General features: G+C 37.7%; 1 protein-coding gene across 21 annotated transcripts in view; it reads left to right on the top strand.

The window, feature by feature from the left end:
• Positions 1-26,850, top strand: part of TBCK (TBC1 domain containing kinase) — a 116,765-nt gene that overhangs the window by 32,287 nt on the left and 57,628 nt on the right. For 20 of the 21 annotated variants that reach the window (XR_015700203.1, XR_015700202.1, XR_015700206.1 and 17 more), the window contains 16 exons: positions 1,377-1,450; positions 2,550-2,691; positions 3,944-4,004; positions 5,315-5,376; positions 6,165-6,226; positions 6,948-7,096; positions 8,167-8,305; positions 9,753-9,852; positions 11,838-11,887; positions 12,254-12,383; positions 13,248-13,346; positions 14,657-14,719; positions 15,597-15,723; positions 16,296-16,346; positions 17,956-18,039; positions 21,474-21,559. Coding sequence is in view for 15 of the 21 variants with exons in the window: in XM_087738132.1 (XP_087594258.1) it covers positions 1,377-1,450; positions 2,550-2,691; positions 3,944-4,004; positions 5,315-5,376; positions 6,165-6,226; positions 6,948-7,096; positions 8,167-8,305; positions 9,753-9,852; positions 11,838-11,887; positions 12,254-12,383; positions 13,248-13,346; positions 14,657-14,719; positions 15,597-15,723; positions 16,296-16,346; positions 17,956-18,039; positions 21,474-21,559 (1,479 nt within the window). In the remaining 6 variants the exon portion in view is untranslated. Of the gene's footprint in view, positions 1-715; positions 985-1,376; positions 1,451-2,549; positions 2,692-3,943; positions 4,005-5,314; positions 5,377-6,164; positions 6,227-6,947; positions 7,097-8,166; positions 8,306-9,752; positions 9,853-11,837; positions 11,888-12,253; positions 12,384-13,247; positions 13,347-14,656; positions 14,720-15,596; positions 15,724-16,295; positions 16,347-17,955; positions 18,040-21,473; positions 21,560-26,850 lie in introns of those variants that run through there. The other variant, XM_087738139.1, reaches the window with a different exon arrangement.

The following is a 26,850-nucleotide window of genomic DNA, read 5'->3' as shown; positions in this document are numbered from 1 at the left end:
TTGGGTTTTTTTTTTTTTTTTTTTTTTAAACTACAGTTTTCCCCCATTTCCTAAATTTCAAATGTATTTTAGATTTTATTTTTCGCTTTTCCTGTTTGCTTCTATCCCAAACCACTTTTTTCACCCTTTTCTTCTTAAGGTGGTAATCTAAGTCTACTTGTCATCATTGTGTAATTAGTTACAAGACCTTCCTAGCTGTTTGAAAAGGAAAATGTTTCTTCTGGCTAATTAGCTATTAATAATATTTCGCCTGTTTCATGGTGATCTGATACTTGAGTTTTAAGATATCAGTGTATTTCTTTGTTCAATTATTAAAATTCCAGTGTCTGCCAAGTCTGTTGTCACAGACTATTGAGCGGGAAGTGTGGAATACAGGTTCTGCTCATAAAAACTGAAAGAAATTAACAGCTGCTGTTGTACTCGGAGCAGTCGCTTCATCTGAACTGACAGCTAAAGAGATTAGCCTGTCTGTATAACCCCTCTCTCCTTCCCCTTCTTACTCAGTTTAGATAGAATAGCTAGATTCTCCCCTTGAAAGGCAGAAAGAAAAAAAAGAAGGAAGGAAGGAACACTATTTTTGGTATACTTGTAAACAAATGAAAGTCATAATAATGCTCTAACAAGCAAAAGTTCTTTAGGATTTTAACATGGCCTCCTTTTGTTCTTTTATTGATTTTAGGAATATGAGACCGTAAACTTCTAAACTTTTCCCCTGCACTTTGAATAGCTTGCTGATGTAGCCTTTGCTGTTGCACCATCTGCAGGCTGGCTGAGTATAATTCAAAATCCAGCAGAAGCAATACCTCAGTTCAACTTCTGTGTCTATTTTTTGTTGTTTTGGTGTTAACTTCTGCCTCCAGAGAATAAAAGCAAGCACCTGAAAAACTTGTTTGTTTGAAATATGTGTTGATACAGTTAAGGAGAGCAAGATAGTAATGAGTTGATGGGAAGGACTGGAGGAGCAAGGCTGGGTAAACAGAAAAGGTGAGGGAATAGTGGTGATAACTAGGGAGTTCTAGGAGTCAAACAGGATTTTGAACAGTTTTCAAACAGGAAAAATGTTCAATAGAGTATTTAAGCCGTTTTAATTTACTGAAAATATACTGTAACTTACAAAGTTCTGATTTTCTTGTGTGTTCCAAACAAGGTGATTACTTAATGCTCTTGGAAAGTAAATGCATTAGAAATAAGCACCTTATTAACTTGCAGTGGAGTTCTGCGTAATAGATGAGACAGAAATGTAAGAGGGTGACTTTTTATAGGTATCTGTCTTCTGACAGCAAATGCAGCTTGAAATGATTTTTTTTAAACTTAAACACAGATTCTCCTGATGTCAGATTTTGCTGCTTTTGATTGTTTATTTTTTTCCTTTTCAGGGACATGTGAAGCTGGCTAAATTTGGACTCTACCATATGACTGCTCAGGGTGTTGATGTTGATTTCCCTATAGGGTAAGGATGGAGCTACACAATGCGAATATATCAGGGATTTACTTTTTCTATTTATGTTTTGAGGAATCATCTTCAAAAATGTGTTGTATGCACAGGTTATGGGCTGCTGGTTTAATTCATATCTGTTGCGTACACCTCTTACACAGAAGCTTCTGATAACATCACTGAGAAGGTTATCATCTGACTAGGTGAAATTAATGAAGGACAGAGAATGGGTACCATGCAAGCATGTTATTATACCTATGTGATGTCAGTCCTTATTGCCTAGATTTGCCTTCAAATTCTAGTAGTTCCCTGTGACTCGGATTTTGGAGGTACAATCTAATTTCAAATTTAGGAAGAAACACAATCAGTACTTCGCCATTGCACACCAGTGTAGGTCTCTTGTCTCTTTATCATTTTGTGATTTATTTTCAAGTCATCTTTCTGTCTAGCCAAAGTGCAATGCTTTGTTGCAGTGTTTCCTTGCCACTTATTGTTTTTTTGAGATGTCATGTTGTTTACAATTGAAACACTGAGCTGGTTCTTAAAGACATGCCCAAAAAAGTAATGATGTTTCCCTTCAAAAGGTGATTTCAGATTTCTTTTTTAAGTATTATAATGAATTGTTGACAGAAAAAGCGATAATGTTATTTTGAAATGATCTAGCAGCAAGCAGAATATGTCTTCAACACCTTTTGTTACTTTTTTTACAAATTCAAAAGTTATTTAATGGGAACACTGTCAATGGAGGAGAATACTGCCACCACCCCCAAAATACGGGTCTAGAATACATTTATTTAATGTACTAGTGCTGAAACTCAATATACGTTTTCTTTGAGATATGTAGGCATACTATTTTGAAAGCTGCTGTTACTTCCTCTCTCAAAAAGACAGAGCTAGTGATTAAGATTTGACCTTTTATGTAGTAGGCACTATGAATTTTGCAATTGGAGTGAAACTTTGCTGCAACGTGTAGATTTTGACTGAGTAAAATAGAACAGTCTGCATTGCTATGAATTCTAGTTTCCCAGAATGCAAAATTATTTTGGTTACTGTAACTGAAAGGTAGGGGTTTTGGACAGACAGGATATTACTTAATGTTGCTGCATCTTTCTAGGTACCCATCATATCTGGCACCTGAAGTAATTGCCCAGGGAATAGTCAAACCAAGTGATCATACTCAGTGTGAGAAGCCTCTGCCTTCTGGCCCTAAATCAGATCTGTGGTCTCTTGGTATAATATTATTTGAGCTCTGCATGGTATGTAAGAGGATAATTCTCTTGATTGTGACTCTTGGGGAATAATAGTTACATTAACTTGATTGATATTGAGTACGGGGTTAATGATGCTTTGCCTGTCACCAGAGTCCAAATATCAGAATATGTTAGCGTTCCTACCTGGGCAGCATTGGTGGTAGTTCAAGTAGTAGGATACATATTGGCTTGGTACGAGTATATGTGTTAACCATGAAGGGCAGGTGCCTGTTAAGCCACAATAACATGATTGCATGATTGAATTCTTAGCAAGGAATAGCTTCTGAACCAAGAAGACTCTCTAGATAATTTCTTGTTTTAATAGTGCTTTTAAGCATGAAATAGCCATTGCTGTCATGCCCTCATTCTCCTTGGAAAGGATGAGAAACTAATAAAGATTCATGGATAGGAAGAGAAGGGAGAAACTAGCATATTGCCAGAGTTTAAAGAGCTTCTGTACAGAATTAAGGGTTTATTTGGAAAATGCTTATTTGACTCTAGAAGTTGAAATAAATTGACATCATGATCTTTACTATTTGTATATGTTAAACTGGACTTCTTTCGTTCAAAGACAGCAACATTCTGTAGGGAGGTATGATCTAGAAAATTCCTCAGTATTGATATTTAGTCTCATCATATAAGATGACTAAAATGTCAGACAGTTGACAGTCAAGAACCTGTTTTAATAGAGATTAGATCAGGACATTGGAAATAGTCGTCTTTTGCATATTCTGCTCTTCTGAAAATTTTCATAGATCATAATGTACTTATTCAAAAGAATAAATATTCTTAAAAATGCAGTAATGATATTTTTAAAGGGATTTTTGGATGACTTTTCAAAAGCACTGGGCAATAATACAAGCTCTGATGATTACTATGTTTAGTAATTAATTACCTTTGTTCACGCTCACATTGGAAAAAATACAGTTTTTGAAAGCCTGTTACTGAATTAATAATAAACCTGCAGGTTTGCTGAGGGAGCTTGAGGCTTTGTTTTGCATATTTTTTTTTTGGTTTTGCATTTGTTCCAGTTAAGAGACATTATAAATGATACATTTTTTTCTTTATGATGGCATGAAACTGTTTCTGCTATAGTTGGGATAAATAATGTTTTCTGTTCTAACAGATAGTTTTCCTAAATCTAAAATTCGTGTGTAGATGCTTATTTCACTGTCTTTGTATACAGATGGTTGTGTATGCTATCTAAATATTTATATGGTAGCATTAAACTGTTGATTTGATTTTGTTATTTGTTTAGGGGAGAAAATTATTCCAGAGTTTGGAGATAGCAGAAAGACTGAAATTTATAATTATGTTAGGTAAGTAGCACAAAATCAATTTTTTAAGTTTCTAAGCAGTTCTATAATTAGAGCTTTACAGACTAGTCAGCTTGTGATGCTCAGACCTAAGGCACTTTACCTTTGTCAGTTTTCATCTCCAGAATTAAATAGGCGTTTGAAGCATGGTTGCTTGTCTAGGGAAGGTACAGAGGTGGGGACCAGGAAAAATAACTTTGCAGAAGAGCTATGAGTATGTTAGCGTAAGGGCAAACTATAAAAAAGCATGCTCAGAAAAGGTTGTCATTTTGATGGTTATTTGCTGGTTTGTGTTGCAGCAGGTTTCTGAAATGAGTTAGGAATTGTATGACGCTAAGGAAAACTGTCCCCATACTAGCAGTGCTTGTGTACGAAATCCCAAGCAGGGAGAAGCAGGACTCAAATAGGAAGAGAGAAAATAAAGAGGGGGCTGAGAAGCGTATTACTGGACCCAGGCTTTTGTTTCTGGCTTCACCTATAAACTGTAAAGCATTACTGTAGACGTGGAATTTTTGCTTAATCTAAATGAATCTGGAAGTGGGATTATTTTGTGTCTTTTAAAGTTTGGTTACTCCTGTGGGAGGGGGAGGGCATGAATTTGCAGTTTGAAGCTTTATCAGTAAGTTGTTATTGTACACATCAAATAGTAATACTGTTAAAGTTAGTACTGTCTGTAGAAACATCTTTTTCATTCAGCAGTTAGTGCTTCGGTGCTGAAATTCTGACTGTTTTGATAAGAGGTTTGTTAACAAAGCTTCTGAAGTATTTCAGTCCCATTCGAGTTGAATGCAAGTTATTGGTAACCTTTATCCACTGAAAAACATTCATGTCCTGACTTAGAAATTATTTTCTCAATAATGTGTCAAAACCAAGTTATAAAATACTGCTAGTATTGTCTGCAAGCAGCAACAAAATGAAAATTACTTTGAGCTTCTATATGCAGGTATTTTTAAGTTCTTTCAGGGTTTTTTGTTGTTTGTTTGTTTATTTGTTTGTTTTAATTAGTGGAAAAACTGATTTAATTTATTTGGCAGAGACTGACACTCTGGATTTACTAAGCCTGCAAAAAGATTTTCACTGTTAAATTAGATGTGCTACTTATCTTTCTTAGGCTTTTGATTTTCTGTATGCATAGGTAGTAATAATTTTCATTTCTAATTTTGAGAATTCACTCTCAGCTGATGTGGCAACAACAATAAAAAGCCAAAGTTAAGTGTTTTCTATTGGGGTGGGGTTTTATCTGATATCCTGTTTAATTGATATCACTTTTTTCATAATCTTTAACTTTTTGTTGTTCTGTTTGTTTGTCAAAGGCTATGTAGATGATATTGTAACTGTATTGGCTGAAGAACATGGTTGCCTTGATATTATTAAGGTTTGTGGAACTAGTTTGCTCTTCCGTGCCATCTTATCCAAAACATTTTATTATTGTTGCACAGTATTTCACATATATATATATATTTTGTTGTTGTTGTTTTTGTTAAACTTATTTGGTTGCTTGATGTATTGCAGTATGAGGAAAAATTTTGAAGCCTGAACTATGTATTTAAGATCGTTTCAAATAGCCAGTACTGATAATATTCAGTCTTTCCTAAAATTACTGTCAGTCTCAGTAAATGTTAATGTTCTCTGGATAGTTTAATAAGTTATAAATTTTCTTTAAAGTGTGTGTGGGTTAAGTATTTTTCTTCTAGAAATTTAGTCTTCTATCTGGTCCAATTTACACATTCTGATAGTGTAGTTTATCCAGTTCAACTCCTTCCCACCCCCAAAATTAATCACTGAATTTTAGTGTCTGTATATTTTGAAACATTGCATAAAAGGATTCTGACTATTAGCAGAAGGGAGTTCCCAGGTACTGCATTGTTTCAAGCTGGGTACAGAATATCTAAATTAAAAAATAAAAATAAAAAGCTGCATACATTGGAAACTTCTCAGTTGTTTGTTTTTTTTTTTCCCCCAAAGCAAATGCAGGGTTGCGGGGTGAGAAGAATTACTTGCCCAGCATTTTGATCTAACACAGCTAACCTCATATGTGTAGGTGTGAAATTTTATTGCCCTCAAAGGAATAGCCTGTATGTTAAAAGTTAAGTATGAGCTAAGTGGCTTGCTGAATTAAGACAGTAATAAACAGACCTCCTCCATATTTTTCTTATGTTCCAGGACCTTCCCGAAAACATCATAACTCTGCTGAAGAAATGCCTTACGTTCCAACCTTCTAAGAGGCAAGTATTCAGTCCAAATGCCTAGTAAACTCTGCTGGGATACTATGAAATTAGAAGACCTGTTGCTGAACCTTTTTTTGAAATGCTGACAATTTGTGCTACCTATAAGAAATTCTCGGTTTTGTTGCTTTTCAATGTTTAAAGGAAAAGAACTTGGGGGAGAGGGGGGCGGAAATGAAGTGTGCAAAACCTTGAGATTGAAGCTGAGTATTTTTGGGGAAACTATTCAGGCATTTGTAGTTCTAAGTTCACAGCTTTTACGGATTCCATGTCTGGAAGTTTGTGGTGGTTCCTACAGCTCTGTTGTAGCCAGAATTAGGGCCGTTTTCTTAAAATCTCTTCCTTCAAAGTACTTTTTCATTATGTCAGTCCACCACAACTTTCTTCTGGAAACTAAAGTATGCTTTTGTTCTTTAATCAAGGCTTTACATTTGCATTTTTCCATCTCTGCTTAGAGGAATTAAAGGGGAATTAATAAAATAGTTGCTATGTGCATTTAATGAAGATGAGGTCTGAACTTGGGCTGTAAACAGACGGTGTGGTCTGTTATGCATCATGAATTGAACAAAATTGGTAGACTCTCTTGCTATTAAAATTTCTGAAATCCAATAGAATTTAAAATAGCTTGCTAATATTTGTTACTGGGGACATTTCTTACTGGAATGTAACATTTTTGGAAGCACTTTACTTTCAGCCTTTTATTCTCTTTTCTTAATTCAAGGCCAACTCCAGAGGAATTGCTGCATGACAGTTTGTTCAGTGAAGTATCCTCAGTATACCCTCCCTTCCACAAACCTGTTGGTCTGTTCTCATCTTCTCCAAGGTGTGCTAATTTAACGCTTCCTGAAGACATAAGTCAATTATGTAAAGGTAAAAGCAGATAGTGGGATAAATGTCATTGGAGGGGGAAGGAAAATAAAATGTTTTCGCGTTTTCTTTGAATACTTTCTTGTAGAGAAACTATTAAATGTTACAATACTACATTCTTGTAATAAGTTATTTAATGGGCAGAGATATGGGCAAACATGTTTTGAGGGATGTGTGCAAGTCAAAGGAGGGCATCTTGATTTTGTGCTTCAACCTCAGGGAATAAATAGTTATCATTAGTATTCAAGTCCAGCTTGGAATATCAATGTCTTCTTTTGTCTTTAGAATTTGGACATGTACATGTACAAGGTAGTTTGGGTTGGGTTTTTTTTGGTTTGGTGTGGGTTTTTTTTCAGTAAATTGTGTTGTGAATTGGTAATTGGATTCTGCTGGATCATAGCATGAGGTGATTTTTGGAAGTAGGAAAACTAAATCCTTGTGAAAAAGGTCACATTGTAGAATGAAAGACAACATTTGTAAGTTTAAAACTACAGTATGCTGAAAGTATTGCCACTCTTAAGTCCCCATTAGCTTTTTCTGATGAACTCAGAAATTTCTACATGTTTAAAAAATCTCATTATACAGTTTTTGGAGACTAAGATTTTATACCTTCTTAGTATAGGTATGGTATGTGACGGGAAGATATATTATAACTACTCAATATGAATCACTAGTTTCTTATTTTTACTCTTAGCACTGTGTTGTGTACAAAACAGTGTTTGGTTGAGGTTTTTTTGTTTTGGGGGTTTTTTGGTTGGTTTTTTTTTTTTTTTTTTTTAAAGACACAGGAAGCAAAAGTCCGCACTTCAATGTATTTATCTGATTGGTTCTATTTTTGGCACCAAGGCAAACTGCGGAAATATTTGCTTTTTTCTGACTTCTGCCCATCTGCTCTTTCCTTAAATCTTCCTAAAGGGTACTTGCAGAGGGAAGATCACTTTTCCTCTAACTTAACGTTAAGGTCTAGGACCTTCAAGCATAATAAATTTTTTTCCAACGTGTTTAGAGTGGTAGGAAGAAATACAAACTGCCTAAAAAGCTGTAACTCATTTTTGTGTGGTTTCTCCTAATAGATGAAGATAGTGATTACCTAGCAGAAAGATCAGTTGAAGAGGTTTATTATCTCTGGTGTTTGGCTGGAGGAGACTTGGAGAAAGAACTTGTCAACAAGGAAATCATTCGATCAAAGCCACCTGTCTGCACACTTCCCAAGTAAGGAAGGAGAAGCACTTTAAGGGAAAGGAGGATGGATGGAGAAGGCCAGTGATTCTGAGAGAACAGTTTGGTTTGGTTTTTAGTTTCAAGACCTGTATGTGCAAAAAATATTGAAAATAGTGTTCTTGAACTGCAGGAAATCATGTCACTTCCCCTCTTACGCAATTTAAGGCATTATTTGAATGCCTTATATCTGTCGCCTACCTGCATTTCATATTGCTTTCTGAAATTTGAAGAAATGTAGATGAAGTGTAAAATACTGAACTGGAAGTCCCCAAATTTGGCACACTTTCCAATAGCATTAAGTTTTAGTAAAAATGTCTCACTGTGCTTCAACAGCATATTTGTGTAATTTAATTTAATACGTTCTATAGCAAATTCTCACATTCTGAATTCCCTTTCACAGAGCAGCAGTGCTGAATGGTCAACCCAATTATTCAGCAGATCAGCTGATTACTTTTTTTAAAATGCTTAGTTTTATGACTTATAATTCTGTAACAGCATTTTAGTCATTACTACTTTTATCTTAGTGCTGCACAAGTTGCAATTTTATGTAGTATAGTCATGTTTTAATCCTATAATCTGGTCTTAATAAGCATAATTATGTGTCCGTATTATGTGTCAATTTGCTGGTTCTGGGTTTAAAAAAAAAAAAAAAAAAAACAAACCATGAAGTCAGTGTACAGCCAAAATGCAGTACCTTGGAAAAAATGGTGGAGCTAGGTTTGAAGTGATATTTTGGTGGCAAAATTAGTGTGAGATTTTGAGGGATTGCCCATTTCTGTACCCATAAGTGAGTGTGTGTGCTTTTGAATTATGAGGGGAAAACATTTTTTGTCGTACTATCTATCTTGAAGATGAGGTGTTAATTTCAAAAATGCAATCTAACCCCATCTTCTAAGTGATACTGAGAATATTAGCTTAATTTCTGGAAATCAATTTCATGCTGTCTGCTTTAAAAATGTCACCACATAGACAATTTGTGTATACTCTTTCTTGGATGCATTTGTATCCTGAGATGGACTGCGACAGAAAAGGTCTGGGTCAGACTTTTGCTTGGTTTTTGTCATGGTCGGAAATGGCTTTCATATGACAATAATGTTTTATTTTTGCTTTTCACAATAAATGGCAGTCCTGGTCTGTGCCAGGTCAAGTAATAAAAGAGAATATTAATCCCATATCTCATTACTTTTCCTTTGTGTGCAAACCAAAGTTATAGAAAACCTGGAATGTGCCTTTTTACAGCAAAAACTGTTTGAATAATTTAAGGTGATTGTATATTCCCTTGATAGCAGGTTTCATACCATGCAGAGTCAATACAGTATACTTCTAAGAGCTAGTCCTTTGTTTTAAAGAGGAAACTGATTGATGTAAGAATTTCTTTTTCTAACTCAAGTCTTATGTTATAAAATGACCTGATTTTTTTTTTCCCTCCCTTTTGAAGCTTTTTATTAGAAGATGGTGAGAGCTTTGGGCAAGGACGAGATAGAAGTTCCCTCCTAGATGACACAACTGTGACTTTGTCTCTGTGCCAGCTCCGAAACGTAAGAAGAATATTGTGCACTTGTTCTCATGTCTTCACTGCAGAAACGTTTGTTTAAAAGGAATACAGAACAGCAGCTCCTACTGCTGTTCCTACAAATGACAGTGTTATTAATTCCAAGAGAACACTTCTTGGTGTCTTGAGTCAGATTCTGATTTATGCTATTAAATTGCTTTGTCTGCGAAAGCTTACTACTAAATTTGCTTTATCTTCTGTCCCTCTATCCCCTTTCTGTGTCCCCCCCTTTCCTTATTTTTGTTACCTGCTTTGTTCTGGTGTAGCCCAAATAGTTCTGTAATAACTGATATTCTCCACAATTGCTAAACTAATTGGACAGCGAGTGTCTTCTTGCATTCTTTAATTCCTGTCTGTAGGTGGCTCACAATATTCAAAAGAAAGATCAACTCAATTCAGTTGCAGCTTCTTAAAGGCTTTATACTTAAAGTTGGATACCACATTTCCAGTAGTTAATTACTAACCTTTGGAATATATAACTATTATTAAACAACTAGTTCAAAAGATTACTTCAAAGCATTTTGCCAAAATGCAGTAATGCAGTTTTCTTCCATCTTCAGTGGAAAAATCAACATATAATTCATAATTTTGCCTGATGCAATGACCAGTTATAAGATTTACTGCATATATCACTGAAATGTTTTAATTGTTCACATTTCTTTGCACATGTAGAGCTTTATTGCTGTAGAATTAGAAATTTATGCTGTATTGTTTGCAGCTTGCTTTTTATAGTAGCAAATGCAATTCCATCACAGTCTTTATAAAAAAACTTTCCATATGATTACAGGGGTTAATACAGAAAGGAAGGTGACTCCTGAAGTCTTCAACTCTGCCAGTATTACCTTAATTTAGGGGGCAATGTGGCAAATGCTGTGTAAACATATTTCTTAAGTAGAACTTTGCATTACTTCACACAAATACATGAAAACAGACCAAAGAACTGAGTTATTTTGTTTGCTTGGTTGGTGGGGCTTGGGGGGTGTAGGGGCCAGGTTAAGAGTATGCAGCAGCTATTTTAAAGGTAATACGCGCTGCAGCTCTTACTGCTGTTCCTACAAAAGGGTAGCTTTTAAGGGTTGTTTTTTTTTAAACTTTTTAATCTGTAATTTTGGATATTGCTGTGTACCTCTATAAATGCAGCAGCAAATAAATGTATACTGAAGTTTCATTTTGGGGAAGATACAAGCCTGAACCTTGCAGTGTTGGTTGAAATAAATTTTTGAACTTACGCAATTCTTCAAACACCTTTCACAGAGCAGAGCATGATGCTTATAATCAAAAGAGGATCAGTACTGAATGAACTGAGAATGAACTGTTCTGTCAATCCCAAGAGGACAGGCTGTGTGCCGTATGCCTTTAAGTTAGGGATTGAACTGCAAAACAGAGCACCGCAGGGAGGATGGTATTAAACATTAATCACGATGCACCAAAGATGTCTGAAAATTTCAGGCAGAAGTCCAGGCATGCTTGTCTGTCACCTTTCCAGAGAGTGTCTGTATTTCTATGCAGCTTTCAGGTGCTGCTACTAAAAGGAACTCGCATTTGCATAACTCTCAAACTGATTAAAAACATAAAACCAAATTGTGCAGTTGCTTTGCAGCCACTTGGATAGGAAGTCCATGTGGAAAAACGAGGAAAAGAAAAAGAACTATGCAATACTATTGATCTATTAATCCATGGCCCACAGAAGCTATTTTTTTGTATGGAAATAGGTTTATGAATAAGCTAAGTGTTATCTTCATGCAGAAGAACTTCCATTAACTCAAAAAGCCTGTATTAGCAAAAGTTTTTAGTGTTAAAGGCTGCATGTTTCTTTGCTGATGGAGGACTGAGCTAATGCCTAGGTCTCAAGGCAAGCTACTAAATTTGGCAAATGAATTACTAATTAATAGTTTTTGTATTCCACTAAATATTTCCACTTGAATTCTGAGCAGCATTCTGATAACAAATTATTTTTATTCTTCATTTCAGAGACTGAAAGATGTTGGTGGGGAAGCATTTTATCCATTGCTTGAAGATGAGTAAGTGTGTGTGTAAGTTTGTAAGTGTATAAAGGACTGAATTTTGAGTTGTTAGTTTTATTTGAGTGGTACACTGTGCAGCTAGACACAACTGTCTTCCAAAAGCAAACCTAACGTGTCCTTGTTTGGGTCTTAAAGTCAAGGAGAGCTGATAAGCACTCTGCACTGGTGGACTTAAGGCCCTGATACCAAACCGAGGATCCTAGCCTGTTTCTCTGTTCTGGAAATCAACTGTTTGTGCTGAATATTCAAAATTATCCATTTATACTTGTTTCTGACTCAGAAATGCATCACAGGATATTAATCTTTTTCACAATGATTTGTATTTCTTGCTGTTCACTACTACTATCCTAACTCTTTTTCCAGCCAGTCAACTTTACCTCATTCGAATAGTAGTAATGAGCTGTCTGCAGCTGCTAGTCTTCCTCTGATCATCCGGGAGAGGGACACAGAGTACCAGCTAAATAGAATTGTCCTGTTTGACAGGCTGTTGAAGGTATGGAATCTTTCTGATGCTGGATAATTGGATTTGGTCTGTTAATTAGAGGATTTTTAAAGGACCAAGTAATTGAAAAGGGAAGCAGAGATACAAGAGACCACAGTGGGAAAGGGGGAAGAAAACCCTACAGAAGTATAAGAAGATTGAAAATAAAAATATGAGAAATAGTCTTTTCAGTAGTGATTAATATAAAAGTAGATTTTAAAGTATGCACATGAAAATAGAGCTGCTGCTAATACCTGTTACTTACTGAAGAAAATACTTCTGCATCCTTTATTTCATAACAGACTAAGCTATTATAGGTATAAATATGCCTGTAACATTTCTGCATTTTGAAGCAGTAAAGCACTTGAAAACAATACCAGTCTTTACTGTAGCAGTGTCATATTAGAAATGTGGGTTTTATACTGAGGGGGGAAAGTACCAGTCCCTAATTTACATATATGCAGAGAGATGGATTCTTGCTTAAGAACGAGAGAGAGCTGATGTGCATCATCAAGTGCAGTACTTAGGAAGGTATAAACTAGAAATGTTTAATAAGACAAAGTTGGATACATAGTATGAAAAGAAAAATATAATGAATAAAAAACTTTTAATAAAAATTTGGATTAGTAAATTTATATATCCAGTCTATACCAAAGCACATGAATACATTTATGAGAAGGAGTGTGTATTTTAACATCAAATAGTAGTCCTCCATCCAGGCCTTCCAGTTAGGAATGAAATTTACTTGAAAAGCTTGCATTCACTGTTCAGGCTGACAGCATTTGTCCTTGGGGGGAAAGACTGTCCCAGGATTGGGATTTGAATTGCTTCAGTTACATGGTAACATTTTTTGCTGTTAATCCCTTCTCTTTGAAGGCTTACCCATATAAGAAAAACCAAATTTGGAAAGAAGCCAGAGTTGACATCCCTCCTCTTCTGAGAGGCATAACCTGGGCTGCCCTGTTGGGTGTTGAGGTAAGCGTAATGGGAGGGCATTTGCAGAAGTTCCAGTACTGACTGGGGAGGGAATGGGATAGGAATGGGATTGACAGGGAAGCTGGAATGGATTTGAAGATTTGGTAGGTAGAATTACTGGAGTTTCAAACAAAATGAGTCTTGAAATTGTGTGAACAAAGACAATGTTCAGACAAACTTGCTTTTGTCTCTAATATTATTTGATTTCAGAGAATGTATGTAAACTTGACTGCCTTTAATTTTGATTATGGGATGGAAAAATACTACCCATACAGCCAAATTTTGCTAGAGTGTTTAAATACAATTGCTAGTTACCATTTTCTTTGCTTTGATTTTTAATATTTTTGACAAATGCAGTTAGAATCCTTCTGCTCCAGTCAGCAATAGTTGGGCAAAACAGGATGAAACATCAAATATATTTTTCTCACCTACCAGTCAATGCACTTCCTCCAAAGGCTTGGAGAATAAATACATTAAATGTAACCCTTTTGGACAAAGGACTAGGAAGGAATGTCCCAGAAATGAGGACTCCTCACAGAGATTGCTTGGCTACCCAGCTTTTGCATCTACCCTGTTTGCAATCTGCAGTAGTGCAGCAAAGAGATTCTTATAGATAACACATCCCAGGTTATTTAGGATATTTAGCTTAGGACGTGATCTGCTGAGTGCTATATAATATGACTGAAAAAAAAGCTGTAAAGGTAAAGAACAACTGCTGGTCAGGGTTGTAGCCTGGGTGTTGGGAGATGAGTCAGTTCTCATGCTTCATCAGCTTGCCATCTGTACAATGCGGGTAGTGTTTCCCTGTCCCATAACATTAAGATGGACTTGTTAGCATGCCTGTATTGGGATTCATGCGAGGACAGGCTACTTAAGAGTAGTGTATATTGGTAATATCAATATTAATTAACAGGCAGCTGGATTCAGTGCCTTCACAGAGATGATGTTAAAAGCCACTTGCCAGTGGCCGAGGTAAGCACTGAATTTAAACTGAGAGCATCTCTTAACTTGAAAATGGAAAACTGTATCAAGTACATAGCTTTCTGCATAAACAACTGAAAATTACTGAAGATTGTACTGAGGAGGTGACAGAAAGGTCTATATGTCCTGAATTATAACAGAATAAAGATGGTTTTGTTAAAATTCAGCTGTCAGAATTTTCTGTACTTTGGGAAATTTTTTTCAGGAAAAAAGGTTGCTAACTAAAGCACCTAACAAAAACAGTCAACTTCTGTATATCGGCGTGTACATTGTAATACACATTTATGTTAGTAAGGGCTTTCTAAATTCAAGTATTCTTCTTCCTTTAGGGTGCCATACAAGCAAAATATGATGCCATTGATAAAGACACACCGATTCCTACAGACAGACAAGTAAGACTTCTGGTGTTATCAAATATTGTCACTTGAAGTAACGCAGAGATCTTTTCCACCAGCCACAGTCATTTGCCTGTTACAGCAGATGTGGCTGCATAATACTAAAAGGGTTCCCCCTGTTCTCTAACCTTATGCATGCTGTAGAAAGAATTCTGCAAAACTGATAGGAACAAGTAGTTTTACTCAAATTATAACATGTGGAAAGTGAAATCCTCTTTTACTTCAGAATCACTGTTTCTGTAGTAGCAGCAAAGTGTAGTGAATATTACTGACGTACTGTCAAAAGTCCTGTGTTTATCGAATGTTTGTTGTGCCTGTTGCACCTTGTGCTGAGATAGTGCTGAGTACACTGAGATCCTGTCAGGTGAGCTGTGCTTCACAGAAATGGGTTCTTGAGCAATTTGGTTCTCCAAAAAGTCTTGCCAGACATAAAAAGACATCACAAGCAATGGCTGTCCCTTTCAGCTGGGTGAAGAAATATTTTCCATCAAATTGGGTACAATGTTCTGAGAACTCTGATTTATCCTTTAGAGCAAAGTGATATTAGCACCTGAAATGAGTCCAGAAGCTGGGTCAGAAAAAAACTAGTAACTGTAATTTGCTTTCTGCCTTTTTCAAGGGTTAGAGCCCTTTTAAAAATGTGAATCTGAAAAAGAAAAAAAATCTCTATTTTTAATCTTTCGCAGGTCTGTTAGAGTCCCCTGTCCCCTTTCAGTTTTGGTTTTGAGAGTGATAGAGGAAGCAGATTGTGTTTATGATGGTGGTCTGACCCGCGTTCTTTGGCTGACTTCCACCTCTAGTGTTGCAAGGTTGCTGTAGTACTACCCCACTTGTCCTGATTTCTCGTTATATTATATGCTTGGCTGTGGTGCAGATTGAAGTTGATATTCCTCGTTGCCATCAGTATGATGAATTGCTGTCATCACCAGAGGGTCATGCAAAGTTTAGACGTGTACTGAAGGCCTGGGTTGTTTCCCATCCTGATTTGGTGTACTGGCAAGGTGAGTTTGACTGGTTGGCAAGGCCAGATAATTAACTGGAAAGCTATGGCTCACTTAAAAATACCTCCTTTTCTCCCCCCCCCCCCCCCCCCCCCAACAATGTACGCTTTTTTTGAGTGCTTTCTGTTCTGTTTCTGTTGAAGAATGAATCTGTGGGTTATTGCAAATTTAGACCCTAATAATTTATATTTAATTTGTAACGCAAAATTGCCCCACTCTTTCTTATATATTTACTCTCTTTAAGATTCAGGCATTTTATTTATTTTATTTATTACCCGTTCCAAGGTAAAACTGCAGAAGTTACTGTGCTAGTTCTTGGGACAGTAAATTGCATTTCTTGGAAGCCTTGGCAGAATAATCAATTCAGTGTTATAGTTCAACAATTTGAATTCCTCTCTGTTTTCATGTATTGATTTTACAGTTGCTCTCGGCATTACATGTGAAGCCTGACATTGCAGAATTATAATTAGTATCAAGTATGCAAATTTTCATGGTAAATTAATGAATTTATCTTGTGCATTACAATAAATGAGCTCTTTATGCCATTTCTTCATGGCTTTTCTCTCTTTCAGGTCTTGACTCTCTCTGTGCACCATTTCTGTACTTGAATTTTAACAATGAAGGTGAGTACCTTTTTCTGCTGGGGGTGAAGGGAAAGCACAGCCTGCCATCTGTATCTAGTTGTAAACAGATGTGTGTGCACCCGCTTATAGATGGAAACTTTCTGTAGCTACAAAGGGATTTTAAAGCTCTTGTTGCCACAGGTCAAAAGAAATGGTTGGGTTTTGAAAAGTTTATGTGGTGTACTGCTCTTCAAGCACAGGGTTCGAACCCTGTGTTTATTGCCAAGTACAATAATGAATATGTAATAAAAAGCACAAATAGCCTTGATTATGGAAAAGCAAGAAATGCTTCTCTAGTACTTGTCTTGTTCAGTGAAGCTGTAGTTCAGCCTTGTTCAATGTGAATGCATTATTTGTTAACCTAACTGTTAACCTGTCAGACTAGCTTTGTTCAGAAAAGCTGATGATGGTTTTAAATGCCTAAAAGCTTATCAGACCAGCTTTGGATATGTGGCCTTTATCTTCTTAGAACGTGATTTGTTCAGAATAGGTCTAGTCTAATCTTCTATTCTCTTGCACCTGGCTTTCTTTATATAAGCTCTGTGTGTGGGAAAACTAGTTTCTTAGGACAATGACCCCTATTATGCCTACTGGGTATACTAATTTAAATATTTCAACAGATTTTTCTTGCTCTTGGACATGTTCCTATATAGTTTGATTGTAGAACCTGATTTCTTTCCCATTGAAGCAAAATATAATAGTAGCGAATTATACAAAATTGTGTGTTCTGGTTTGCAAACTTAATTGAACACATTTGGCTCGCGTATTTAAAAAGTGGTTTCAGTACTAGAGAAGTTGTAACACAGAATTTGTTTATAACATGATCCTATGTCATATTTGCTGTAAATCTGATGTTTTGCTTAGAAACTTCCAAAATTATATTTATTGTCTTTGGATCATTTACAACAAACCCATATTTCTTTTTTATATCTGTGGTCTAGCACCATGGCTAAGAATTGTATTACAATAGATTGTCTCTCAGCCAAGTTCCCAGGAATTAATCAAGGAGATAAACACTTAAGTTTTTACCCTCTAATCTCTATTTGGTATGTATGTGAGGAGCTGTTGAGAAATTTAAGATGTTTTTGTCCATCTTTTTGACAGTATTTTTAATTATATTCCACTCTGGTTTTTTTCTTCTGAATTTTATTGTCTTTAGTCTCTGAGCTGAAGTAAGAGACACGATGCAAGTCCGATGGGGCATAAACTGGGTGTAAGTTCTATAGGAGAAAAACCAGAAGACTGCAATAATGCAGTTGTTTGAAACTGTCTTCTAGAATTTTATTCATCCAGGGATCTTCACTTTTTGATACAAACATCACCATGGCTTTCCAAACATCATCTCATTACTTTGTCACTGTGAAGTATGTAAGTAAACTGGGAGCAGATCAGGTCCAGCCAGTGTTTTACTGATTACTCAGTGACAGGAGTTTTTAGGAGCTTTTAAAATTCTTTAGTGAGGAATGTGCCCTTTCTATGTGTTTTACAATTGTTTTTGTGTATAGATTGATTTAAGTATTTATGCCTATTATCTGCTTAATAATTAACTTTTTTAGGTGTACTTGTGTTTCTACCTCTGTAGTTGCATCCATTTTTCTAATTCTTTCAGCTCTGGCATACGCCTGCATGTCTGCTTTTATCCCCAAGTATTTGTATAACTTCTTTCTGAAAGATAATTCTCATGTTATTCAAGGTAAGTCCCTTTTGTTTTTCTTTTTTTTGACCTTGGCACAGTCTGTGTTGGAAAGATAATTTGTCTTGCAGACAGTTTTTAAAAACGAAAAGAAGCTGTTTGAAAAGCCATCAGTACTTTAAAAAAGCAGGTGGTAGTGAATGTTTTTAATTGCAAGCAGTTATGAGTGTTATTGAATACTTGGTTTCAGCATCACTTGCTGTCCTATTTCTTTTAAAGAAATTCTTTTGTATATAACTTGTGAAACTCCTCAACTTAGAAATGGTGTCTGTTGGTTTTTTTTCCTCTTCAAAAAATGAAAGGAATTTAAGAACTGATCAACAAAAAATAATTAGACATAAAAGCAGTTACATAGTGGATAATAGGGAGAGGGCTAACATAAGGAGAGAATACAGTGGTTAGGAGAGTTTGTGTATGAAAGACAATGGATAAGGGGTTATGAACTGAATATGTAAAATAATAGTTTGGAAAAACTATTCAAGAGAACTTGTTTGCATCCTTTTGTCTGTAAAGAAAGAGTGCTTGCTGGAAAAAAAGGGGCAGTAAAAGTCTAAAGATGAAAAGAGTAAGTATATTATATCAGATGCTCCTCTGGCGACAGCCACTTTAGACTTCAAGATTAATAGCTTGGTAAAGACTTTTCTCAAGGGGATATACTCTTCCATAAAATAATACTTTTGCTCTTTAGAGTTCCCTGATGTTATTCCTAAGGGGCTTTACAAAAATATCTATCAGCCAAAGTTAAAAATGTAGGTCAGTAGGATTCTGTGAACCAAAATAGTGTAGGCAGGCATTCCTGAGTTCCTGTGCAACATCATCAAGGACTCGGGGAGAGCGGACCTTTTAGGATTTTTTCAGTATTCTGATTTAGTCCTTTCTAGGGTCGTATGTCAAACACCAATGTGTAAATACAGTTTTAAAGGAAAATTCTGTGTGATTTCCCTGCCTTATTGGGTTGGAAGGAAGTGTTAAGAATGTGTCATTTAACTGCCTACTGCAGTTTTAGTTTCTTAGCTTCTTTGTATCTTCCATGTAGAGGTGGATGGGAGGAATCTTTTGAACTGCAGAGTTCAACACACCTCATTTCTGAGCTTGTGCTGTACAATGAAGACAGATGTTTTTTCTAAGCTTATCAAATGTATTTCCTTCCATGAAATAGGAAGCAAGAACAGTTAAATGTGTTTGGGTATGGAATGCCCAATTATGTAAAACAAAAATTCATGTAATAAAATTCCAATCAACAGCAATTGGCTGGACCTAAGCAATACATTTCTGTGAAGATTTGTGTTTTCAATAGACCCTTAATTAACCATGTAATCCCACACAGTAATTATATTTCATGAGACTGGCTAGTCAAATAAAGATGGTACTTATCAACCTGCAGTATATCTGTAGAGAACCATCATGGGCACAAATCTTCATTTTTAAAATAATTGTGGTTTAGGGAAGCTAATTGTGAAATTGTTTTCATCAGCATGCGGCTGATTGTGTAGGAATGTGTAGGATTGCTGGTTTGCTATACCTGACTTGTGATTACTGGCTGTTTCATGAAATAAAACTGATGTAAGACGCACCTTAGAGATGCACTTTTTAAAATTATTATCATGTAGTGTGGTATGAATTTTAGGCACGGATTCAGTTATCTCCCTTACTTGTATGCATGTGAATAAGAATAACTTTGGCTTGAAACTGAGAAAACATGAGATATGTGAGTAGCTCCGAAGCAGTCGGGCCTTGGTGACGCAAAACTTGGCGTGGGTCTATTCACCCACTTAACTCCCCAGCTGAGTGCTGCCGGGGCATCTGTGGCATAATGGAGATGCAGTATCAGAGGGGAGAGGCTGGCACTCCTAAGATGCCAGAAGCCTCCTAAGAGGTTTAGTGTGCTGTGGCTTTGTCTTTGCAGCTTGAAGCAAAAGTTGTGAAATTCTGAAGTAGGCTCAAGAGATCTTAATTTTTATTGCAACTTACCTTGGAGAATTAGGCATCCTTTCAAGTATAATTCGCAGTAGGACTGTGACTTGTTTCCCTTGTGTTCTTACAGTGAGAGCATTGTTTATCACTCCTCCTGAGGCAGAATCAGCTTTTAAAACTTCTAGTCTAAATAGAATTGTCTTCCAGAGTGATTGTTCTTAACTTGCTGGCTTAACCCGAGAGGAGCTAACTCGAGTGCAGATAATCAAGATTTAAGTAAGACAGGAGTCTATAAAAAACTGAATGTTTAGACCCACTTCTGTTCTTAAATAAAGGTGTCTATGTGCGGAATTATCCCAGCAGAGCCACTTCTGTGCTTCTGAGCAATGGAATTGGAATTTAATTTTGCCACTTCAGGGATGAAGACAAACCGAGTAATTAATAGGGAGTTATTTGCTCTCCCCAGGAGACACAGTAGTAGGCATCTAGTCCTTAGAATACACTTTAAAGGAAGCAATGGCAACTCTGGATGGCTAAGTTGTGGAGCCGTGTGGACTTTGTGTTTGGGGGCTTATATTTGGGGACAGTAGTCTGTGGAGCACTGAGATGTCAGCATGTTCTGATCTGGGAGCAGGGTTCACATTCTCTCTCTCTCTTCCCTCAACTAGCTGTCTGGGCCCTAATTACTCTCTTCTTGGGAGCATGGAGGAAAAGGAATTGCCATCTGTTACAAAATTGCAATGTTACTGCCTCTTCATCTTCCTTCTAATAAAGCATATGACAGTGTGGACAAAATTGGGAGGGGGCAGAACAGAGAGAGAGAAATCTGTCAGTGTCTGTGTTCTGCTGTCTGCTTCTCTTCTAATTAAAAGCAAGTGTTATTTAGACAACCTAATGAAATTGTACCCATCAGCCTAATGTGCCATGCTGAAAATGTAATAAATGTTATCTTTTACAATAAGTATTTCTCCTTATCTGTTCCAAAAAATACAAATTAAGATGTTACTGATCACGGAAATCGTAACCTTAAAGCCCCATTGCTTTAAAACCTCAACTTCCAGATTACAAAATTTAACTTTGTAGAAAAGAAACCACACAGAATATAATTTAAAGAGTATAAACTTTGTGTGTCACTACAACAGTTTGGGTCTTAAAAAAAATCCTTGGAACAGTCTTGTTCTAACTTGCTTCCATCAATATCTTGTGGGTCATACTCATACTGAAAAGTCTCTAACTTTGCATGTGGAACATACATCACAACCTAAGTATGAACCAAGTAAACCATTGTTGAAAATCCAAATTGAGAAGTACTAAGGAAGAGAAACGAAACGTTTCTTCCTCAGTATTGAATATAATGCTGACAAGGAGGACAGTAGTAATATTCACTTGCTGTTTTATTGTAGGTTTAAAAAAAAAATTTAAGAATTGGTGTTCTTCCTTTTCTGCAGCTCTATTGTGAGCTAGCAGCATGTGGTGGCTTGTGTTTTTGACAATGATCTTGAATTTGCTTGTCATTTCAGAATACCTGACGGTGTTTTCCCAGATGATTGCGTTCCATGATCCAGAGCTGAGTAACCACCTTAATGAAATTGGTTTTATTCCAGATGTAAGTGCTAAGGGTTCTTACAAGCATTGTTCAAAGGAAGTAAAAAATGGAAAATGAGGGCAACTAGGATGAGATGCCTTTCCGGACTATTTCAGTAGCAGTTTGACATAAGTGAAACTTTTGTATTAATGGACCTTTCTGAGTATGCTGATAAAATGGTAATGCTTTGATTGTTGTTTTACATACCTCAGTCCTTCCCATTCTGTTGGCATGGTAAATGCATTGAAAATACTACTAGTCAGTTATTATAACTTACAGATTCATCTTAAAAGATGTATATAATTTTATTTTTAAAGCATGGATTAATATACAATAATTAATGTGGCCATAAATGACTAATAGCAGAATTTCTGCAAACTAATTAAATGCCATTGGTTAACACAAAAGACACATTAATTTGCAAGTAATAGAAAAAACATGTGCAAGTGATAGTTAATCTGTAGATATGTCAGACCTTGGAAAATGCTTAGCGTTGTTTGTTGGAGTCTATCAGCAACATTGGACAAATATGTAACTTGTGCTAAGTTTTATGCTTTCATTGGAAGAAGACTGTAAGATGGAGGAAAATGAAAACGAAACACAGCCAAAATATAGAGAGGGAGGGCTATGTTGGAAAAAGCAAAACAAGGCCTTCTTTAGAGCCTCACTTTTAGCTATCACTGTAAATAGTGAAGCTTTCCTCCTTTGCTTAGAGAGGCGTGTATAGTCCAGAAAGCCAAGATAATAATACTCTATAAAAATGTTTGTCTACCTAGTATAGTGTTACTGAAGTTTATGGCTGATGTTTCTGAAAAGCAGATTTAGGCAAGGCTATAGAGAGGACATTGTTAATTGATACGATCTATATCATGATATATTTGACATTTAGAAATTTGGTAATTACAAGCTGGTCATAAGAACAGATGATGACTGAGAGGTCAAAATAGAAGAAGGAAACTGAAGCCAGGAGATGTTGATGTAGAAATACAAATTTCATAAATAAGAAATTTATATGCATTTCTTCTATAAACAATGTAAAGCTTATTTTATCAGAAAAGCCTTATGCTTATTAGGAAATGCTTTAAATTGAAGCAGCAAGGCCAAGCGTCTGAAAGTAATTTGTTGTACACAATTCCTGGGTGAATTTGTGTGTCTTTGGGACTGGCAGATACTCATTATCACTGTTTACAAAGATTGTAATGGAAAAGCAAATATATGCTTTCATTTGTAGAGGTGTTTTTAATGTAATAATGTTGTTTATGAATGGTACATATTTAAAAGATACTGTGGCAGTAAAATGAGCAGAAGAGAAAGCCAGCATGTTGCATTATAAGGAGAGATGTTTGAGAAGGCCACGTATACAGCAGTGTGCTCAGGTGGCCAAAAAGGCCAATGGCATCCTGGCTTGTATCAGGAATAGTGTGGCCAGCAGGACCAGGGAGGTGATAGTGCCCCTGTACTCGGTACTGGTGAGGCCGCACCTCGAGTACTGTGTTCAGTTTTGGGCCTCTCACTACAAGAAGGACATTTTGATGCTGGAGCGTGTCCAAAGAAGGGCAACGAAGCTGGTGAAGGGTCTGGAGAGCAAGTCTTCTGAGGAGTGGCTGAGGGAGCTGGGGCTGTTTAGTTTGGAGAAGAGGAGGCTGAGGGGAGACCTTATTGCTCTCTACAACTACCTGAAAGGAGGCTGTAGTGAGGTGGGAGTCAGTCTCTTCTCCCAAGTAACAAGGGATAGGACGAGAGGAAACGGCCTCAAGCTGTGCCAGGGGAGGTAGGTTGGATATTAGGAAAAACTTCTTCACTGGAAGGGTGGTCAAGCACTGGAACAGGCTGCCCAGGGAAGTGGTTGAGTCCCCATCCCTGGAGGTGTTTAAAAGACGGGTAGGTGTGGTGCTTAGGGACATGGTTTAGTGGTGGACTTGGCAGTGCTAGGTTAACGGTTGGACTTTAGGGTCTTTTCCAACCTTGACGATTCTATGATTCTATATTACTGATGACCCACATCTGAAGTGGGTGGGAGGAAGGAAGATGAAGGGAAGGTGGGGAGAAGGGAGAACATTAATCTGTAGAAAGCCTAAATATTTGGGGGGATGAAGGGCATGGGTAACAGCAACATTTAAGTTCCTGAGGGAGAATCAATTTTGCAGCATCACTGTGTGAATGCACTTGATATTTGTTTGTTAAAGGCTGTGCATGACCAAAGCAATTCCTCTGTGTATTTTTTCCAGGATCATAAAATCATAGAATCATAGAATACCAGGTTGGAAGGGACCTCAGGGATCATCTGGTCCAACCTTTCTAGCACAATCTAGACGAGATGCCCCAGCACCATGTCCAGCTGAGTCTTAAATGTGTTCAGTGTAGCAGAGTCAACCACTTCCCTGGGGAGATTATTCCAATGATTGACTGTTCTCATTGTGAAAAATTTACCTCTCGTGTCCAATCGGAGTCTCCCTGGGAGTAACTTGTGCCCGTTACCCCTTGTCCTCACCATGTGACTCCTTGTAAAAAGGGAGTCTCCATCTTCTTTGTAGCTCCCCTTTAAGTACTGGTACCTGGTGATGAGATCACCTCTAAGCCTCCTTCTCTCAAAGGCTGAACAAACCCAGCTCTCTCAGCCTGTCCTCACAGGGCAGGCTTCCCAGGCCCTTGATCATCTTGGTGGCCCTTCTCTGGACCCGCTCCAGCCTGTCCACATCTTTTTTGTATAACGGGGACCAGAACTGTACACAGTATTCCAGGTGTGGCCTGACAAGCGCTGAGCAGAGAGGGATAATGACTTCTTTATCTCTGCTGGTGATGCCCTTTTTGATGCAGCCCAGCATCCTATTGGCCGCCTTGGCTGCAGCAGCACGCTGTTCACTCCTGTTGAGCTTCCTGTCCACCAGGACCCCCAGGTCCCTTTCCACGGAGCTGCTCTCGAGCCAGGTGGATCCCAGTCTGAGCTGCAATCCTGGATTATGTTTTTCCAGATGCAAGACCTTACACTTGTCTTTTTTAAACTTCATAAGGTTCTTGTTAGCTCACTCTTCCAGCCTATCCAGATCTTCCTGCAGGGTGGCTCTCCCTTCCAGAGTGTCTACTTCCCCACTCAATTTGGTGCCATCTGTGAACTTCATCAGGCTACACTTGATCCCGTTATCCAGATCGCTTATGAAGATATTGAATAGCGTTGGGCCCAATATCAGTCCCTGGGGGACGCCACTTGTGACGGGTTGCCAGTTTGAAAAAGAGCTATTTACTACCACCCTTTGGGTGTGGCCCATCAGGCAATTCCTCACCCACTGCACTGACCACTTGTCCAGGCCATAACGCATCAGTTTCTCTAGGAGGAGGCTGTGGGGAACTGTATCAAAAGCCTTGGAGAAGTCCAAGTAGACAACGTTGACCGCTCGCCCCGTGTCAACTAAGCAGGTCACTTTATCATAGAAGGCCATGAGATTTGTCAGGCACGATCTGCCTTTTGTGAAGCCGTGTTGGCTTTTCCCAATCACGTGCTTCGTTTGACTCGTGATGGCCCCCAGGAGGATCCATTCCATGACTTTCCCGGGGACTGAAGTAAGACTGATGGGCCTATAATTACCCGGATCCTCCCTTGAGCCCTTCTTGTAGACAGGGGTAACATTTGCCTTCCTCCAGTCCTCTGGGACACCCCCCGATCTCCACGACTTCTCGAAGATTATAGAGTGGCCCCGCAGCCAGCTTTCTCAACACCCTCGGGTGGATGGCGTCAGGGCCCATCGATTTGTAGGGGTCAAGCTCCTGTAATAATTCCCATACTAACTCCTTCACTGATGGTGGGTCTATGTTTGGATCCTCCTGGATTTTTGTTCTCAACGCCTGGAATCCAACAGTGTTGGTAAAGACAGAGGTGAAGAAGGTGTTGAGAACCTCTGCCTTTTCAGCATTGTTGGTGACTGATTCACCTCTGCTGTTTAACAGTGGGCCTATGTTTTCCTTCTGTTTCTGCTTGCAACTTACATACCAGAAGAACCCTTTCTTGTTATTTTTGACATCTCTGGCCAGTTCCAATTCAAGTTGAGCTTTCGCCTTTCTAACTGCATCTCTGCATGCTCTGGCAATGCCCTTGTAGTTCTCAGTGGACAATCTTCCACTTCTCCCTCTCTGGTACGCATCGCTTTTGGTTTTAAGCAGACCCAGGAGCTCGTGATTGAGCCAAGGGGGCCTCTTGCTCCTCTTACTTTCCTTTCTTTTATAGGGGATAAACTGGTTTTGTGCTTCCAAGAGAGCATTCTTGAAGAACTCCCAGCACTCACTGGCTCCTTTATGCTCCATGGAAGCTTCCCACAGAATCCCTCCCAACTGAGCTCTGAGTGAGCTGAAATTTGCTCTTCTAAAATCTAGAACCCTTGTCTTGGTGCTAACCTTCAGCATGCTCAGCCAGATCCTGAACTCCACAATATTGTGATCACTGCAGCCAAGGTTGTTACTGACCGAGATACTACAAAGCAGGTTTTCTTGGTTTGTGAATAGCAGGTCCAGCAGTGCCTCCTTCCTGGTTGACACATCTAACATTTGTAAGAGCAAAGAGTCCTCTACGCGTTCCAGGAACTTGATGGATGACATGCGAGCTGCTGTATTGTTCTTCCAGCAAATGTCTGGGTAGTTGAAGTCACCCATGAGAACCAGGTTCTGTTGACCAGAAGCTTGCCTTAGTGTCCCAAATATTGCTTCATCAGCTTTATCGTTGTGGTTTGGAGGATGCTAGTTCCCACTGAAGAGATAGAGATGTAATTATCTTGACCATCTCACAGGTCCCAATTTCTGCTGTTAACCCACGAGAGCTCTGTAGCAACCCATCTTGGGTGTTTGCTGATCTTTCAGCAGCTCCTAGTGTCTGCTTATACAGTTATAATTCTCCACTGAGAACTTTCCAGGTGCAAGTCAGATGGAGTAGTTTAAAATCACCTGTTCTGTTGTATTTTAGTTTTTGTGTTGTGCTAGTCATTGGACAGTACATAGTCAAATGTGAGCCTTGTCTCGAAGTGTTGCAGTCTAGAGGTGATTAGGTAATGCAGTAAATAATTACAGAACAGAGGTATATTTAAAAAAAAACCAAAACCAATAAAAAAACACCTTGCATTGAATACAAATGCTAGTTCTAAAATTAACACTAACTCTGAAGAGAGGTTGTCCTTTCTAAATCATCTTTTTTTTTTTTTGTATAAATAAAAGTTGTTCTGTGTTTTAGGTTAGTGAGGGAGGTGATTTTCTGTACCTGTAACAAGACAGCACAGCATCCATCAAGGTGAAGGATATGCACTGTAGTAATGAGACCTCAACCAGACTTT

Source organism: Nipponia nippon, unplaced genomic scaffold (assembly GCF_047370975.1).
Source record: "Nipponia nippon isolate SJK-2023a ecotype South Korea unplaced genomic scaffold, ASM4737097v1 scaffold_6, whole genome shotgun sequence".
Classification (NCBI taxonomy): domain Eukaryota; kingdom Metazoa; phylum Chordata; class Aves; order Pelecaniformes; family Threskiornithidae; genus Nipponia; species Nipponia nippon.
Note: the sequence above shows the minus strand (reverse complement) of the source record. Positions and strands in the feature narration are given on the sequence as shown.